This window comes from Struthio camelus, chromosome 8 (genome assembly GCF_040807025.1).
Source record: "Struthio camelus isolate bStrCam1 chromosome 8, bStrCam1.hap1, whole genome shotgun sequence".
Lineage (NCBI taxonomy): Eukaryota > Metazoa > Chordata > Aves > Struthioniformes > Struthionidae > Struthio > Struthio camelus.
The window spans coordinates 18,889,433-18,908,813 of record NC_090949.1 but is presented as its reverse complement, the minus strand read 5'-3'; the positions used below and the strand labels follow the sequence as shown (position 1 = coordinate 18,908,813).

At 34.5% G+C, this 19,381-nt stretch overlaps 1 protein-coding gene across 7 annotated transcripts in view; it reads left to right on the top strand.

Annotated features, from left to right (window-relative positions):
* BTBD8 (BTB domain containing 8) overlaps window positions 1-19,381 on the top strand; it is a 45,426-nt gene that overhangs the window by 12,781 nt on the left and 13,264 nt on the right. For 5 of the 7 annotated variants that reach the window (XM_068952506.1, XM_068952510.1, XM_068952509.1 and 2 more), the window contains 12 exons: window positions 284-401; window positions 3,399-3,488; window positions 5,696-5,776; window positions 6,953-7,049; window positions 7,695-7,783; window positions 8,012-8,114; window positions 11,749-11,931; window positions 12,751-12,888; window positions 14,010-14,139; window positions 16,713-16,774; window positions 17,880-18,516; window positions 18,886-18,973. In XM_068952506.1, coding sequence (XP_068808607.1) covers window positions 284-401; window positions 3,399-3,488; window positions 5,696-5,776; window positions 6,953-7,049; window positions 7,695-7,783; window positions 8,012-8,114; window positions 11,749-11,931; window positions 12,751-12,888; window positions 14,010-14,139; window positions 16,713-16,774; window positions 17,880-18,516; window positions 18,886-18,973 — 1,816 coding nt within the window. Of the gene's footprint in view, window positions 1-283; window positions 402-3,398; window positions 3,489-5,695; window positions 5,777-5,835; window positions 5,982-6,952; window positions 7,050-7,694; window positions 7,784-8,011; window positions 8,115-11,748; window positions 11,932-12,750; window positions 12,889-14,009; window positions 14,140-16,712; window positions 16,775-17,879; window positions 18,517-18,885; window positions 18,974-19,381 lie in introns of those variants that run through there. The other 2 variants (XM_009682533.2, XM_068952511.1) reach the window with 2 other exon arrangements.

The following is a 19,381-nucleotide window of genomic DNA, read 5'->3' as shown; positions in this document are numbered from 1 at the left end:
ATAATCTTGTAAAAGAGTACGTGTAGCACTCTTCTTCCATTGATATCAAATGTGAAGCACTAGTCACATTTCCAGTATCTCAGTTCAAAATGCAAGTAGAATGCATTTTCCATTGCTGCGTCTGAAAAGCCTTTCAAGAAAAGTTCTAGCTTGAATATGCCATGTTATAATTTTTTATGATAGCAGCTTCTTCTGTTCAAATAATTTAAATTATCTGTACCCTGACAATAGTTTAGTCTGTACTGGAAGAACTGAAAGTAACTATTTCCTCTGCCATCTGCAGATAATTCCAAGCTAGAAACTGCATCTGTATTAGGAGAAGACTTAGTGATGCTCTACAAGAAGTGTTGTTGTCCAGATATTACTATTTGCATAGAAGGCACAGACTTTCAAGCTCACAGGTACATACATTAAGTATTTCAGTAGAAATCATTTTAAAATAAAAACACTGCTGGGACCATCTATCTAGTAAATTATTCCTGATGCTGTTCTCTAGGTGTGAACTGCTCTATTTTTTTCAGGTTTTATCATCAGAGGTGGACATACTTTGCTACTAATGAAATTTTTTTTTGTTATCTGCAATGATTATAGTGCTTTTAAGATTTTTGTTGTGCACATATATAACTATAAACTTGTGTATAAACACTGTAGTTTTCTTTGCTAACAGTTTTAAATAATTTGTGCTCTCTGAAGAAGGCAAAGAATTGTAATTAAACTTACACATGTGCTCTGAATAAAATTACAATATATGTAGAAATATTCTGGAGTTGAAATATTTTTTCCGCTCTTCAGAAGCGGTGCACACAAAATCTGATTTTACTTCGATTACTTCAGTAAAGCAGATGTAAAGATTGTTCTTCTCTCTTCAGAGAGCACCAGTTCCAGACCATTTAAGAATCATGATTTCTAGCTGAGAAAGCAAATTAAAGGAGCAATATCCTTTTCTTCTTACTTGTATGTTTGATATCAGTCTGCTGTAATGTTTGTATTTGAGATAGCAAACTGGAGAGCTTATTTTTTGTTCATATTGTGTATATATCTAAAACTGAGAGAGCGGATCAAAAAAACCCTATTATCTTCAGTATTTTCTCAATGCAAATCCATGGGAGGGGGTTATATTAATTACATTACAGATATCTTTACAGATCATATGGGAACATAGTGATTAAAATGGTGAATCTGTTTTTTGTTTTGTTTTTTAATAATAAGATTAGGATAGACGCAGAATCTCCAAAGTGGAGTGTAGTTGGGCATGGCACTTTTCCCTCTGGTCTACACTATGAGGACACTTAGCTCCATAGTTTTGAGAAACAAATACTTCAGTGCAAAAAGAAACTCCACAAAAATATTCAATCAGCAGAGCTTCTTCAGTTTAGGCCACTTACTGCCTGGACCAATGTATCTAGTCTAGCTAGAATAAAATATATGGCAGGAAATCATAGAGTAAACAAGGAAGTTCTGAAAGTCTGCAAGACTTGATTGTTTCAGCACCACATCATGTGAACAGTAGGAGTCAATAAAGGGAAACTAACTTTGGGTATAATAGTGGTGAAAGCACCCATGTGATTTATTTTGAGGGGGTTTTTGGGAAGTTCTCAGACTGGAGACAGTAACATAAGCAGTGTGTGTTTACATGCATGCACATCTCAGTAGTCCTTAAATTTCCATTAAGTCCTATAAACTTCTAAGAGATTTTGTAAAGTGTAAGGAGGAGTGATCTGAGAAAGTTGCAAAGTTATGTCTCTCTACTTAGCAACGTGTTCAGTAAAAAACTTGTGGCACAAATCACGACAATAGGAAAGTACAGATAAAAATTTACTTCAGGCTTCAAATGCACTTGATCTCCATGTTTTTTATAAATTATTTTATCACTGTTGTATGTTTAAGTAATACATACTTGTCAGTAGTATGAGTCGCCTTCTTAATTTAAAATTTTTGAAATATCCACTTCAACTGTGCTTAGCCTTGTAGTTGATCTAACCCTATTCATTACTAAAACTTCTTCGGAAGAGAAAGATAATATTGGAGATGCTGTATTTCACATCTTCATGATACTGTATTACTGTACTTCGTAAGAACAAGAAAGTGAGTGTGCTTGTAAATTCAGAATTTCACATACCTAAAGCTGTGATGTAATACTCATTTAAGCGTGGATATATTTAACTCAGATATGAAGCATTCTTAATTATTAATTATTGCTGGCTGAATCTTTGGAGCAATGTGTGAGAAGTTTCAAATTTGAAGTATTGAGACTTTTTAAGAAGAAAGAAGGGAGAGTTATGAGGCATTCAAAGTACATATGAATGCAAAAGAGAGGGTAAATAACATTCTTCTTCCTACACAAAAATGAGAGTGCTCTGAAATAGTCGGGGAGCCAATAAATATAAAACATGTAAAATAAAGTACTCCCATACAGGTTTCTTTTTTTTTAAAAGAACACCACATTGCTTTTTTCTGCTACAGAAAACAAAGTAATTTTATAAATAATCAGAAACTTTAGAAGTATCAGAAAAAACTGGTATGTATGAGAATATCATCTATAGCTACAGTAAGCCAGATAAAATGTATAAAGGCTGACACTATAACTGCAGTAAATTCGGGAGGCTAAAATCAAAAGCAGTTTTCATTCACTATCCTCTCCTGTTTCTACCTTAAGAAAAGCAGCTCCTGTTTGGAAGGTTTCTCAGCTCTTTCCTGAAGAATCTGACATTGCTGAGCTAGATAAACTACTGGCTTGGGATTTCTTTGTCTTTCATGGAAAAAGTAGTAAATCAGACTACCCTCTTTATACCCTGTTATACCTTTGTATTATAGAAATACAGGGTAATAATCTAAATGGAAGTAATTGATAGCTCTTCTTGAATAGTGCTGGAAACATGAAACACATTGTTGGATGATGTTCGCATCAAGTTAGTTTGACCTTTAGCACGTACTGGTAGGTGGGCAGCTGATCTGGAATGGCAGAAGTTTTATACTTACCTTTTCATTTTAATAAAGAGACTTTTTTTAGTACAAATAGAATTTGAGATAGAGATTCAGGATATAATTATTTGGCTAAAATGTGCTGTATAAACAAGGTTATATACTGTTATTTTGTAAATAAAGCAGAATAAATAAATTTGCAATTTCATGTTATGTAGAAAGAGAATGCTTGTGGCATTTCTTCTGTGTGAATGTTAAAGTCATACCAAAAGCAAGCTTTAACTAAGAAATTTAGAGCTCCAATTTTTCTTTTTTCTTTAGCACGTTTTGAAATTTTAAACGTGCTGGAAGAAGAGGCGTGCGGTATGCAATGGCACCGTAATGCGTAAAGGGCAAAGATTTAAGTCAATGTTATCAGAGAGATTCATAATAAATATTTGTATCTAGTGGAATAATGTTTACTTTTTCTCTCTCAGGGCCATTTTATGTGCCAGATCTAGTTACTTTGCTGCTATGCTGAGTGGAAGTTGGGCTGAAAGCTCCCAAGAGCACATCACTCTTCAAGGGTAAGTGTTGTCTTTGCAAGTCATGTGGGAGCAAAGGTAGGCAATTTTAAATCGCTGCAAATATGCAGCAACTGTGCTGCATATAGAGCACGGGAGATTAATGTGCCTTGACGTTTTTTCCAATGTGATATATTTCCTGAATAGTGTTTTGATTCCAGTACGAAATACTGTTTGAAATGTATTTGTTAATATTGTGAGATGGTACAGGAAAAGTCTTTTTTTGTCAAAAAGAGTGTACTATTCCTTTTTTGTAGAGCATGTTTTAGTACTCACAGACTATTTTGCACTTCTCTCTTATTTGCCTCATGTCACACGTCACGAAAAGCTGACTGGACAGTGTAATCTATTTTCACAGCTATTTGTACAATAGAAGTATCCTAGTTATGATATAAAGACAAACAATTACATTTCATAAATAGTGTTAAATAATGACATTTCAGCATCATACACTAAGAAACACTTTTGACTAGCATGCTTGTTTTTAATGTCTTTCTGTGCAAGTGCCAAAAATAACTGAGCTGTCAGCGAAGGATAAATACTTAATACTTTGTGGATAAACTGGGGACCAATTTAGTTCTTTCCAATTATCATAAAAACCAATTGAAATATTTCAATTTTCTTTTCAAAGCAAACTAATACTTCTGCATGTTAGCTTTTTTAGTTTGTGTGGTGTTGGCTGATTCAGCTTTCTTCAGAAAGAACTGTATACCTTACAGTGCTGCAAAATATACTTGCTTGGTTTTAATACAAAATTACTTAGCCAAGTGGCTCTTTCTTGTATTTTCATCATTTTAATCTTCTGTCTATGTAATAATGTTACTGCAGAAACGGGAAGGTTTTTGGTTGATTTGCTTGTTATATTTTAATGCTCGTAAAAACAATACACTTTAAGTAGTTGCTTAGCTCTTATGCTATATATAGCGAATGTTTTAGAGGTTGGTGGTCAACAGTTACTCTGGTAGTTACATTTGTCTCCCTGAAATTGATTTTCATATGTTCTAATTTCTGTCAAAGAAATTTCAGTCTTTATTTTTCAGTAAAGGCTTTCTCCTGAAAAGTACTTAATCTTTATAAGAGTGTACTTTCATGCCAATGTCTTACAATTTTCAGTATTAAGAATCATCTGAATTTATTGTACCTTTTCTAGTTCAGCTTTCTGCTTTGTGCAGATTTTAATGCTGTCTTTTTAAACATTTATAAATAATAAGTACATATGGTTTACTCTGAAATAAAGAAAATTCTGTATAAGATAACAGCTGTCAAGACAGCAGGGAAACTCCTTGCTGATTTTATGGTTATCCTGTATAGACAGAAAACTGTGTGGATTTTGCTGCTTACCGTGTTCCAACCGTTTTTTTCTTTTGTTTTTAGTCATCAAAGTCTGTTGCTTAAATATGGCTAATGTTTTGAAGGGTCTTCACTCCATTTGCATGACTAGCTTACGCTAACGTACACTGCACCTGTGGGGTCTGAAAATTGCACATTGAGATGTACGTACAAAAGTACAGCAGTGTACTGTTAGGAAGACCATTTAAAAATACATATTCCTGGCCTTTCTCCTTATGGGGCTGGGACAATGCAAGGATGCAAATGCAACTCTGTGGAGCGCTTTTGGGTTTCTTCTCCTTATTTCTTCTGAACATAGCCATAAAGACTTTTCCTAAATATTCTGAGATGCAACTTTTCTCCTTAGCACTGTAATAAACCTATTAAATGTATTTTTATCAAAGGAAAACCTTAATTATATTTCTAAAATCAAGAATTAAAAGTAATTATTATAGAATGATTTTGAAACATGCAGTTACTTAACTGTTGAGTAATTACTAGTAAAGGGCCTCAAGAAGATTTAAAAAAATCTCTTCTGTGTATTATCAGAATAAATAACCTAGAGTTTAGGTAGTTATCACAAATCTCACTAGTATATGGTACTTTTCTGCTTATGACTAATCTCAAGGATTTAAAGTGTTATAAAGTTTCACCAATACTGCTGAGTAGCAAAGTTAACCCACGATACCGTCCCTTAGATAATTTTACATTGCAGTCATCTTGGAGACAGGAAATACTCTATCAGGTCGTTTACCTTCCATTCACAGAATGGCTGGATGATGTATTAGTCTTTTGACCAACTAACTTTGGTTTAAAAATGTGGTAGCTTTTATTCTGGGTATGCCTTTGTTTGTGGTGATGTTTTTCTTTCTTTTTTGCAGCATAAACCACGTAGAAATGAGTGTCATCTTGCATTTTATATATGGAGGTATTCTGGACTTTCCAGACAAAGTTGATGTTGGGTATATGTCAACTTTTATTATTTTTAATTGCAGTTTATACCTGTTTTGTATTTTCTCAGTTGAGAGTCAAAAGGAAACTTCTTCATGTAGTATAAATAAGACAAAGATGCCAAATGTGGTGATCATTATATCTAAACATTCTTGAGGAAATTCTAAAAATAAAGCTGTTGAAGAAATCTTGTTTACTCAGCAGCTAATGGAAAAGGTGGGCCAGCAATTTTTGGAATATTATACGAGAAAAGTAAAAAACAGGAGGGGGTCCTATATCTAAATAATTTGACATTTTGTTCCTACATGCCTTCTAGATTTTAGAATTGTATATACACAATGTGTCATGATATGTTACAGTTAATATTTGGAATGTATCTTGAAAGAATCACATGAGTTGGTGTGCAGGCCATGTAGTTAGTCTTGGAACCATAAAAGATGACAAGTAGCAAGCAATGTAATTGTTGACTTTTTTACTGCTATAGTTTCTAATCCTCGTTTTAGGTTGCTACTGTACAATAATTCTAAACTGATGAAATGAATTGTGAAATGTATAATTGTTCCCTGCAATAATTTATATATCAGTTGTTGAGCTTTGCCACTCAATATTAAACCCCTACAATTTCTGAATTTTAGAAACTGTTGGTCAAAGCTTACTTAAAATAAAAATATAATATTGTTTATAATACAACCCCGTGTCAATATTTAAAACAGTAATTGATATAGCAAATAAAACTATGATATTGATTAGTATATAAAATTAATAGCTTGCTTACTGTGCTTTTTTTAGTATTTGCAAGGGATACAATTCTCAGGTACTCTCATATTAGTTTTATGTAACCCTGGGAAAGAAGAACTACAGAAAGTCAAAACTGCTGGTACAAATATCTTTTCCACTTGCTATCATTAAAATAAAGAGAAACTGAGAGTCTTCCAGGCAATTTTTCAAGCAGTTGTTGAGGCTTACTTTTATGTAATACGACTGGAGTCAGTGGTTGGGGAGATTATTTTTAGGTTAATAAATGTTCTTGTTTGAAGATTATTCTTGGGAGATTTTCACACTTGGTTATCAGTGTGCAGGTATTTCCTGCAGAAACTTCTGATTGAACAGAGAGGTGACATTAGTGTGTGAATTGTCTTGTAAGTGATTTCTTTTTTTGATGCCTGTTGTTATTGCTTTCTCTTTAGTCGCATATTGGGCATTGCAGATATGTATGGACTAGATGGGCTGAAAGAAGTAGCTATCTACATCTTGAAAAGAGATTACTGCAATTTTTTCCAAAAGGTATGTCTAGATCTGTCAGTTATCATGCTACTTTGTGAGCCACAAAGCCTAAGGGAAGAATCACGTTACTTACAGATCACACTGATGAGATAGTTAACCGCTGTGTGGCCAAGGTGTTAGCTTAAGTCAGCAGACTCTTCTTCGGTGTGGATGTGTTAAATTCAGTACGACTACTGACGGGAGTAAGCCTGTGGTATCATCCCCTTATTTATGGAAACTTGTAATCCACACCTGATGAAAAGCAGTATTCCACTCTAGCAATTGAACTTGTATTAAATTACATGGAGTATAATTTAATACAGTCCAATGTATATGCAACTTGTTCTTAACAGGAGTAGGAATATGGAAATACTGTATATTTGCCTATCAGATTTCATGGGCATATATTTTGAAAATAATTTTGTTCAATTTAAGAGTTTAAAAATAAACAACTATTTGAAGTTGAGCATTTTCTTGCATGAGGCTGAATGCTACATTTTTGACCTGTATGGATGCAGATGACCTCCCTGTTCTGCACAAAAGCAAACAAACGTAAATACTGTGGTAGTGAACAGTACTTCTGACTGAACTGAAGATTTTGTACTTCTGTATAGTTTGTGTAAGTAAGAATGTACAATAATTGTGATAATTTTCTAACGCCTATAGCCTGCTCCTGGAAAACAGCAACCTGTGCTAGAATGCATGGCTATTGCTCATTCATTGGGAGTGGAAAATCTATATGCTGCTTGCATGAAGTAAGTAAAATAAAATAAACTATAGTTCGTTTTCTGTTTCTCTCTTTGCTGTTGAAATTAATTTATTTTGAAAGACTGAATTTATTTTGACATATTAAATTTTCATGTTTTACACAATTTTCCTCATTAATATTTTACAGGGATCAGTTAATGTTAACAAGATAGAACAATTGTTTCATCTGTTTCTTACCTAAGAAATACTTTTTTTTTTTTTCCCCCCCTCAACAGATGGGTGCAAAAACATTTTGCAAAGTGTTTGTCAGAGAGAAGCTTTGCCAGTTTACCTGCTGAACTTCAGAACAACTGTCTTGTTAGGTTGATTCAGTCTTTGGTAAGTAGTATATAATGTGCTTTACATAAAAATATGAGTATGTAAATTTTTGCTTATTTAGCTCTGCAAAGTAATTTAAAAGATAATAAATACAGTATTAAATGTGTAGTAAATTAATTATAATATATAAAGATCTCATTAAAATAAGGATTTAAGAACAAATTTTGATGTGCAGATGTAGTTGCTGTGCTTCATGGAACATAGTCTAATGAAAATCATGCAGAAGTCCAGTATAATAATACCAAAGAAGTTTATGAAATGCCATTGTGCCATTATAGCACATCATCATCTGTTCAGACACAGAGTAACAGCAGATTGCCGTTATCAATTCTTACATTAGGTGGTGGGGTGCCAAATTGCAGCATTTGTGATTGCCTTTTCCTCTTAGTCTATATTCTACTCTGGAAACATGTACTTTTTTTTCCCTAGATTTCAGGTGATCACTGGCTATCAGTGATCATAAACCATCTATTTACAGGCAAGCCAATCTCTCAAAATAAAGTAACAGCATAGTATACTTATATGACAGTACTGAAATGCTCCTTCAAAGCTTAGCATTCACTCTTTGTGGCATATATTTATTGTTTCAATTTAGATCCGCCTAAACTTAGGTATTTCCTAATTGTGTTTTAAGATTGCCATCTGAGCTGACTTAAAACAACTTCTTTGAACTTGGCCCATTAACAGAGAATTCGGTCCAGCAGTTAGTCTATAAATGCACTGAACTCTCATAGAAATATGAAGAGTAGGTAGAGGAGCTAAAGGTAAATCTGTAGAGCCGCTGCCAGGCATTATTGAGTATTACTGTAATGTGGATTGGCATACACAAAGTTTAGTCTAGCTAGCTCGGATAACACTGACAGGAAGACAGGATGGTTTCAGTTCAAGCACCCACTAGACAGCTAAGTATGTGAGGTCTCCAGAGGGCTTTTACAGCTCACGCTGAAGGCCTTGTTTCCTTGTCTTTTTTACTGTTTTTATCCAAGCTAATTAGCTCAGGTACAGCTACCCATGCTGCCAAACCTACCCCAATTCAAGAGTTGTACTCTCAAGATGATTCTGGCCAAGAACTGCCCCTTGCTGCAAGGGCTGCAAAGGCTTCTGGGGACCTTCTTGGAAGACTTAGCAAGAGAGTGCTTATACCATCAAGTACTGGCACCAGTAGATCAGCTGTGAGTGGCTGCTACTGCCTATTTAGGTGACAGCTTGAAACACGAGAGATTTCAGAGCTACCTGGTTCTGCCAGGGTTGCTTGACAGTATCCACAGTTATAAACAAATTGTCCTTCTACCAGGATACATAACTTTGCTTGTATTAGTGAGTTTTGTAATATACTAATACAAAGTAAAGATTGTAGCTATAGCTGCTATGACAGTAGGATTATTTTGCTGTTATAGTATATCAGTACGCTAAATTGTTCCTACTATATATATACAGCTTTGTGGTCATACGTATGCATATGTCATATTTGCTATAAATACTAGAGTAGTTTCAAATAAGTTTCTCATAGATAAGTCCATTCTGATCTATGGGTTTTCATGCTTACACCAGCACCCATTGCCAAAGTAGCTCAGGTATGTAGCATAAAGACAGAGTTCACTGCAGATGCAGTTCTAATATCCCCTCTGGTCACACTAGTGTGGCAGCATCAGGATAGCATAAAGGTAAAGCCAAGCCACTTCAGGCCTCTCTTCCCCTCTGTGCCCATTATAATATGTCAAGATGCATTTTACTAATTTAAAGTTAGTGTGGGTGGGTCTTTGCAAGATTCACCATGTTTTATGGACTGAGACGTAAAAAGGTTTTAGAATTGCAAATTTTAAAAATGTAGCATAAGCCTCTTCTGCCCACAGAACAGTTCTGTTGAGTCAACACGTAACTCTGAGCTCTTGTGGCACCCAGTCCAAAAATTTGTGGACCCTGTGTGGTTTTTCCAACTCAGAATCTGCAAAAATGCTTAAAGCTGCTTGAGGGAGAAAGAAGAAAAGGTCTGATATTAATTTTACAGGGGCTATTTTATGTTTTACAATCCTCCTTTTAAATGCTCTGCTGCAGAACTTTTTAACAGTTACACCCAGTTCAGTAGTACGACCCTACTGATTTTTTCATTTACCAATATTGGAAATGTAAAAAATAGTTACTGTGGGGCAGTTCTTTAGAGGAAGAAAAAATGCAAAGAAAAGGAGACAGCTGGTGGGAGAATTTCTGGGAAGCCTGAGTGACGAGCACAAAAACACTAAAATGGAAGTGCAGCTTACAACACCATTCAGGTACTTATCCTTGGAGTCTCAACTAGATCTAAGGAAATGACTACGTTTTTAGGCAAGCAGAGTAGACTCCAGTTTAGAATGGAGCTAGGAAAAGAATCGTAACAGAAGTAAAATTCACTTAGAGCCACTCTTGCAAAGTGTTGATTTAATTAGAAGTCCATGAAGGCATTTTGTATTTCACTGGAAGTGTCTAATGGGAGTAAATGCTTATTGCCTTGTGAGCAGGGGCTGAATCGTGGACAATTCAAAAAGCTTGTAATTGAGTCCAATGGGAGCAGCAAGATCAAATCATAAGCACGTATTTGATCTGTAATTTACCTTATATGCATATAATCAAACTGGTTTTGCTCAGTTTGCTGAGTGAAATAATAAAAAATATAGTTGGGCAATGGCTGTCCGGATTACATATATAGAATTGCTCCTTGCTGCAATATGCATGAAAAAACCTACAATATGCATTCGTACTCATTTCTACTTTGCATGAGTCAATATAACCTGAATCTTTTTTGTGTCAAATATTTATCTGAACTGTTGCTTTTTCCAGCATTACTGCTCTTATTGTGTAATTTATCGGTGACCTACTGGGTCATGTTATTTAGAGCTTTTAGTCCATTTTACTTGTGAATAATGATAAACTGCAAATTCATTTCAAGCCATAGTGTTGCTCAGGTACTGTGCTGATAATGTGATGCCAATACTTAGATAAGTACAGAAGTACCAAAGGCACAGAACAGGGAGTAAATATCACGAAATTTGTTTTTAATTTAACTCTGAACGTAACTGTTATTTCTTAAAGAAGCATTAGAGAATGAAGAGGGTAAGTTCAGTTACAACTCCAGTGCCTAATGGTTGCTTTATCCGAGAGGACAAATATTTGATGTTTGACTCCTTTAAAACAAGCAAAAGGTTTCACGTGTATGAAAATTCTTCAATATTTAGGTATCCTGAAGGCTAAGTGGCCATCTGTACTCACCTGAAACTTTTACGCCCCCACTTTGGAAAATAAGTTTTTCTGTGACATAAAAGGATCTTCTCCATTCGATTTTTTCAGTTATGATTTGCCTTATTTTGTTCTAGATTGCAATATGCAATGACACATAGTTGAAAAATACAACAAAAGCTACTGAGTACTTTATTGCCCATCTTCAGCAGGCAAAACAAAAGCTGTAGATTTTTGAGTTTTTGCTTCAGCTTCAAAGGTAGATATAATGTCCTGAATTATCAAAATCCAAATTCATTTAAAAGAAACTACAATATGGTTGGATTTTTATGTAAGTGCTTAGTAACTGAACAGAACCTGTTTTATAAGCAGCAATTGTTTAGGTGGTTACTCTGCAACAGGCTAATTTCTGTTTTTATTTAAGAACCACAAGAATGCTCCTTTCCTTCTGATGGAAAGTGATCGGCTGATCAGTAGTCTTCCTCAAGTGAAATGGACTGAGACAGCTGTTGCCTTGGCATCTAGGCTACAAGAAGAATGCATAACATTTATTGTGGCAAACTTCCTACATATAGTACAAAGTGAAGGCTTTTATATTTTGTTGCAGGTAAAAATGCTCTCAAGTTATTGTATTTAATGCAGTAAAAATGCATGTATGAAAATGCATGTATAAAAATTGTATAAAAATAAAAATTGTATTATACTTTGGATAGTTCAGGCTGTTAAATAATCTTTTGTTGTTGTTTTAAAGTATGCTTATATGGACAATTAATACAGAATTAGGCAGTTTTTATAAGTGTTATTTTAAAGTAAATTAAGAGTTAATACTGTGTTCATGTAGGTACCTAACTTATGTAGAAGTTCCAGAGAATTTAGTGGGACGATTTCTCGGTTGCGAAGACATAAATATGTACATGAACTTCCAACAAGCTTCCGTAACACTGGACCCCCCCGAATGACAGCATATACCTATAGGAATGATTGCGATTATTAGGAGCATGCTCAAACTTCCAGTGATTTTGGTTGTGAGATGTGGGAATGTGGCAATGCTGTAGGTCCTAGTTAGAACTTACCTAGTCATCGTTTCTCACAGGAAAGCTTTCTTTTAATAAGTAGCAGATTTAGAAAAAAAAAAAAAAAAAAAAGAAGAAGAAGATATTAAAACATTTTAGATTTAGAGTTGTGTGTGGCTGTAAATTCATCACAGGGTGTTTGTTTCAAAAATTTGGATTAACCAGAGGTCTCAGGATTATTATAGAGATCTGGAGGGGGAAGGGGTATGGAACGAGTACACAGGAAGGAAAATGTTCAGCTTTTGGAATGCCTCCTAGACTGATGTGATAGCAGACCCCTTCTGTTCAGTAGGGCTTCTGCATACAAAGTACACTCTTTTGTTTTAAATGGCTGCCTTTTGTTGTTTCCTCAGGCACAGGCAATGAGCAGCAAACCTGACCTTCTAGAACTAATTTTTAATACAATTGAAAGAAGTATTAATACTGAAAATAGCTGCTTGCTTCTTGTAGCTGTGGATATGTTGTTGAATTCCACAAACGTGAAGGAGATGGTAAGTGTTACAATGTGCAGTGTTTGTAGGAAAAAATATTCTGGTAGTGTTTTGTGCAAGGGTTCAAATCAGATGATGCAGTTTGAGCACAGGTGGCTCAGTCCTGCAATTGGATCCACACAGAAAGGCACTAGCCTCAGTCTAATAAATGTGGAAGTGCAGAAAATACTGGCAGTGGTTTACTGGATAATGACACTTTTTCCTTTTTTTTTCTTTTCTTTTTTTTTTCTTTTTAGAAAAGCTCTACCTATGGCAACACTAAAACGTATTGCACGTTAGTGGGAATATGATTCTCATGGGCACCATTACTCTGCTGATCTTTACTATCATTTTAAGTTTGTGATGAGGGAAGACTTACTAAATGTTCAATTACCTTAAACTTACTGGGGAATAGAGCTTATTCTCTGTCTGTCTGAATGTCTGTCTGCCTCTCTTTCTGTTTTTTCTCCCTGGTTTGTAAAAATCATAACTACATTTGCTTTTGTTTAAGATTATGTCCTCTGAAGTGCGACAGCATCTTCATCTGATGTGTGTATTTTGGACTGGGGGGAGGGGTCTGTTTCTGTGTGTGTAACATGCTGTGTATATTCCCACAATTTAAATGATGAATAATAATGTTTAAGCTGTGGGTGACTGTAATGCTAGGGATAATTCATGAATAATATGACATACTGATTAAAATCCAGAATGCTGCTACCAGCAAAAAAAGAAAAATAAATGCAAAATGAATTACTGCAATCTGGTGCTATTGTAGATCATCTTGGTAAAAGCAATGAAAATTTAATCATATACATTATTTTTCCCCAGAGTATTTGACCTTGTTGTGACAGCTGATAGTAAAGAGTTATTAAGGGGTTCATTTAAAAAAAAAAAAAGAAAAAAAAAAACGTTTCTAGTGCTTTAGTATGCCTTGGAGTGGTTTGGTCTCAAAATACTGTAAAAATTACAGTGATGGGCAATATGCTTTCAAAAACAGCATCTCTATCTTCCAGGCCATCATAAAATAAAAGTGATGACATCATTGATCTAGCTTAGGGAGTAAGTAGATTCTGAAAGGAATAATGACTGGTTGCTATGACAATATGCCTCTCGCCAGCTGCTGATTTGTTACTTGAACACAGGGTTTTACGTGCAAGATCCAGGCTCTGCGTGATAAGCTCTGGGTCTTCCTGGTTCAGTCTTTTTATGCTGTTCGTCACACAGAAAGCTGGAAGCTGATGAGGCCAGACCACCAACAAAAAATAGAGACAGGTATGTGTGGCATCAAAGGACATTATAGCTGTTTAGTAATCTGTTTAGTATACAGAATTTAGTACTGGGAAGCCAGAAACAAATTACAGCAAGATTTGTGATGCTCTAGGTTTCTAAAGTGGTGTTTCAGAACTGAAAGCAAGATAGTGTGCTTAGCTAGTTTCAAACATGGAAATCAGCAAGTCATCTTCCGTGAATAAGTCTCCCTTGTTTATTTGTTTTTTTTTCCTGAGAGTGTATACAATAGCAACCAAAGATATGTAGATACATTCTATTCTTGTTTACAGCTATTCTGAATTATTGAAAATATTGCAGTAGGACTTATCTGTCTCCTTTTTAAGGAGAAGAGCACTTTGGAAGAATCAAATCTGCACAAAGCTGATTATCAGTTCTGTGAGTTCTATGATTTTAGTTTCTATCTTTTATTGGTTTTCTATATTATTGCATAAATATTGCTTGTCTCTTGCATAATGCTTATCTCATGTGGACCGTGAGTAAATGCAGATGGCTTGACTTCACAGTTGATTGGTATTGTCATATTGTGTATGCTACTGCAGAGAGCCCCTAAGGAGCTGCATAGTGTTCTCTAAAAATTTTAACAGGCAGTACTTCAGCTTCCAACAAAAAGGAATTTTTGTTCTGAACGCTGCTTTGTTTTGAAGTACGCAAATATTCTGAGGGTGCAGAACTGATGATGGAGTTAGGTTAGTGGCTGAGTATTAGCTTTCATAATACCATGTTATAAAAAAAAAAATGTGTTGAAGATTTCTGTATAATCAAATCACTTGATTCAAAGAAAAGAAAAGGTAAGCACTTGAATGTCCTTTTTGTTAAAGCCATTAGCATCTAGACTATTATAGGAATAAAATTGTTCATGCTTAAAGATGGATTAAAATTTTATTCTAGAATTACATGTTGAGAGAAAGATGCAGGCTCAATCTTTATAAGCATAATTTAGGGGTGTAGCCAAATGAGGTCTCATTGCTACTTTATAGAACAGGCTTGTGATTTCTTCCTGGATTATAAACACCTTCGGAAGCTGAGGAGCTGGATTCAGAAACAAGCGTTATATATATTTGTATGTATATGTTTGCATCCTTATCCTTATTCTAAATTATGTTTAGGCTTTTTTTGCATTAGGGCTTTCAATGCAAAAAAAAATTAAATGTAAGACTGAGGTGTGCCATTAGTTGTCTGAACTCCATCTTGCCAGAAATTGTTTTATCTTTTATATTATATTATAATATATGTGATACATTTTATTTATAAACAGACAGACTGAAATGTTTGCATGCATCATCTGCTTTTAATTATAGGTGAAGTGATTATGCAATACTGTCAGACTAATTTTAACCTTCAGGTGAAATTTGTCTGGGATAATTTAAATCAACTTTCATCTTGCAGATTTCTGGTGGTGGCTTATTCTTCAAGGATTTAACCTATATAGAATTAGCACACTAGGAAGGAGGAGGAAAAATGCCAAAAGAAGACATAATATTGTGGATTTTTTCATTCACATTTTTTGTCTTTTCCTAGGCACAAGTTTATATGGATTTTGTCTAATATATTGGTGTGTATTAATGTGCAGAGTCATTGTTGGAAAAGGCGTTAGATCCCTGTGGTGCCATTTTCAGCATACTTTTTCTCGTGATTTTTACAGACCTATATACAAATTATTTTTAATATCTTAAATGATAATTCAGCAGAATTTTAATCTTATTTTTATACATGTGGGGTTTTTTGTATGTATAAATAATATGTCGGAATATGAGGGACTGAGTGCTTAATTTTTTAAATCAATTTTTTGTAAAACCTTTTTCCAGCTGGAACATTAATACAAACAAAAAAGAATCCTTATTGATTTTTGGGTCTGTATGGCGTCTATAAATATCCTTTTTCTGTTCTACAAGCACGATTGATTTAAAGGCTTTATTGAAAAATGCTTCCCTCCCAAAGCAGAACAGTCTCCCTCCCCCCCACCCCAAAAGGCATTCACTGCTTGAAAATTTCACATGACAATCACAGGATAACTCATGACATTAAGCTGTAGGCTGCCTAAAGAGATATTATGCACATTTAGATATTTTGGCTTTAGAACCTCTGAAAACATATACTATTTAAACAACAGATCCATTACATTAAGATTATATAAATTATTTTATAAATGACAGTGTATCAGTTGGAAGTCACTAGCACTCTAACTTTGAAAGTCTTTTTTTGGTAAATTTTTGTACACATTTTCAGAGATCTCAGTTCACTGCAAGCCTTGAGTGAGCTAAGATTGCAGAAGCGAGTGTGTCTTACCATGGAGATGGAAAAACAGAAGAGTTAAACAACTTGCCTATGGCCACATGACCGCACTACAGATACCACATTTTTTGTTCTGAACATAAAAACGTATTTCTCCACGTAAAATTTGCCATGTAAGCAAAATTATCCTTACTAGAATAATTACAGGACCTAAAGAATTGCTATCTGGTTTCAAAACATGTTAATTTAGTAGGCTGGAGTGTTTTCTGTTCTCCTTCCTTTCCTGCTTACTAGTAAAGAAAATGCTTTTTTCCCTTTTACAGCGGCTTTTGACAAGGGTGATGATCGAAGACTTGGCAAAAAACCTGTATTCACTAGTTCTCAGGTAAACATTGAGACTCAAAAATCTTGTAGACTCAACAGCTTGTAGACTTTACTATTTTCATCATTTTAATTCAATATTAATTTGTCACATATTAATTAATGGAATTTACTTTAGAAAATTTATGTTTTCTTTGTAAACTAGCATTTCATCGAAATCTGTAATGTTCATTATTGGAAATGTTTCAGGAGTCATCCTATGCTCTACTACATTTTCAAATGGATAAGCTCAAATAAAAGATAGGAATTTGTGTTCAGAAACTCACATTCCCCTGTTGCTACGTAATGAAACTGATCTCTGTTTCCCAAAGCAAATGGTTGGCTGCTGAGCTAATGAATCTCTGGTATTGTCACAAGCCATCACAGCACAATCTATGACACTTCCTGCCTTGAAAAAATACATTTTAGTGTCCTCATTCTTAATATTGAGGTTCTCACTTGAAATTACATTACTACTTGGTAGAAAAATAGCGGGGGTTTTATATGATTTGATGGTCAGGGATGGGTGCATTGTAATTATTTTTGGTATCATAAAGAATCCATTTCATTCATTTAATTCTTCATATTCCAGAGAATATCTTTACCTGAGAGACAGAGATTGAACTACCGTTGCTTATCTGCTGGGTACTCTGTTAGTAATGGTTAAAAATTTCCTGTATCACATGTATGTTAAATTAAATTTTGTTTTTATGTTGATAATAATTCATAGTCTTTGTTCTTCTTTGGAATATGTGCCTATATCTCAAAAAAAAAAAAAAAAAGTTTCCTTCAGCAGACACTAATCACATAAATAATGCCAAAAAATCTGTCCAATGTGTGAAATTGAGATTTTGCTTAGATATTTCCATATCCTCTATATAGAGCAGTATTTCACAAGGGATTTACTGGGCACTGTAGTTAGTTTCTGGTACATCTGTAGCTTTGAAAGCTAGCAATCTGAGCTGAAGAAAAATATATTTTTTAATTATTTCTATGCCCAATCTTGTTATTTTAGCTTCATGTACTACTAAAATAGTAGCTGTGTTTCAGAAATTAATGATTATGGATGGTTTAGTGGGAGAAAACTCTTCTGTTTTTCCTTTTCTTTCTTTTTTTTTTTTTCTTCCAAGCTAAACAAATCCATTAGTGAATCAGCTGGTATAAAAAATACATCCTGGACAGAACAAGGCAAGAAAGATTGCTGGGGAGATACTTCCACTAATCAGGATAAAATGAAATCTGATGGATTAGGAGCATCTGGACATACATCAAGCACCAACAGAAACATCGCTAACAGGGCTTCAAAGAACGAGGATGTAAAGGGGAAAGATGGCAAAAAAACAGTTTCCAAGATTACTAAAGATTCAAAACCTGGAGAAAAAGTTGCTTCACCAAAGGCTAGAGCTGTTATAAAGCCAAAAATAGAAAATAATGGAAATGCAAAAGCTGAAAGCATGCTTACCAAGCAAGATGTTGAAAAGACATCATCTGCAAGTGGACAGAAAAATTCAGGAAGTGGCAGAGGACTAAAGAACCAAGAAGGAAAAATTGCAGGTGCCAGACCTAAAGTGCTGACTGGAACCTCAAGTGTGCAGATCAGAACAAAGCCACTGAAAAAAAACACAGGAAAGGAATCTCCCTGCTCTGTGACTGGGGCAGGAACTTCCAGCAAATCAACAAATTCAAGCATGGATATCCAGACTGGCAGTGAACAGACAGAAGAACCCAAAGAGGATAAATTGGCAGAAGAAGAAAAAAAATATACTGGTAATTTAAATTTAAAAAAAAAAAAAAAGTAATAATCTCCTTCTGACTTGTCACAGGCTGGTCATACATTGAAAAACAGCCTGGGGAGTTTAAAAAATAAAAAAAATTCTAGATTGATAGTGACCCCTTCTTCCCATGTAAATGAATATTAACTTCAGATGATAATATTAAATTTCCCCTCTATTAACAAACTTTATTTTATGATTTTTTAAAAAAGTCTCTCATCATCTAGTGGCCATGTAAAATGGTAAAGTTTTCTAGGTCTAGGATCTGCACTGTTTTCAATAGCTCACCTTTATATATTAGAATTTTTTCAGTATTTGTATGCTATGCATTTTCCCCTTTAACTTTGAATTTACTTTACCATAGTGAAAACAAAGTTGTCTTCGAAGACATCAAATGGACTCACCAACAAAAAAAAAAAGACTGAGCTGGAGCCTAATGCTGCAGCAAGCAGGTTTGTTACAACTCAGTACGCTACTTTATATGTATGGGTTTTTTTCAGTTCAACTATTAAACTTACTGCTAAGTCAACATGTACTTTTTAAGCTAAGAATACTCTAGAACAGCTGTCTGTTGCATGTTATTGGCAAAAAAATTAGTTAGCTACTGGAAACACTGTTGTAAAGAAAACTTTTTTTGCCTTTGTTTTGGATTGTTTTATACTAATCATTCTAACATTGTTCTAGGTTATTCAGAGCTCTGCATACTGGAACAGTTAATGATTGTACAAAGTGCTGTAAAATTGTCACCTCTGGAATAGCTTAGATTGAACTACAAAAACATTGGACAGTAGGACAGTGGAAAACCCTGTGAAACTGGTTATTTTTATATATATATACATAAATATATATGTATTTTTTTA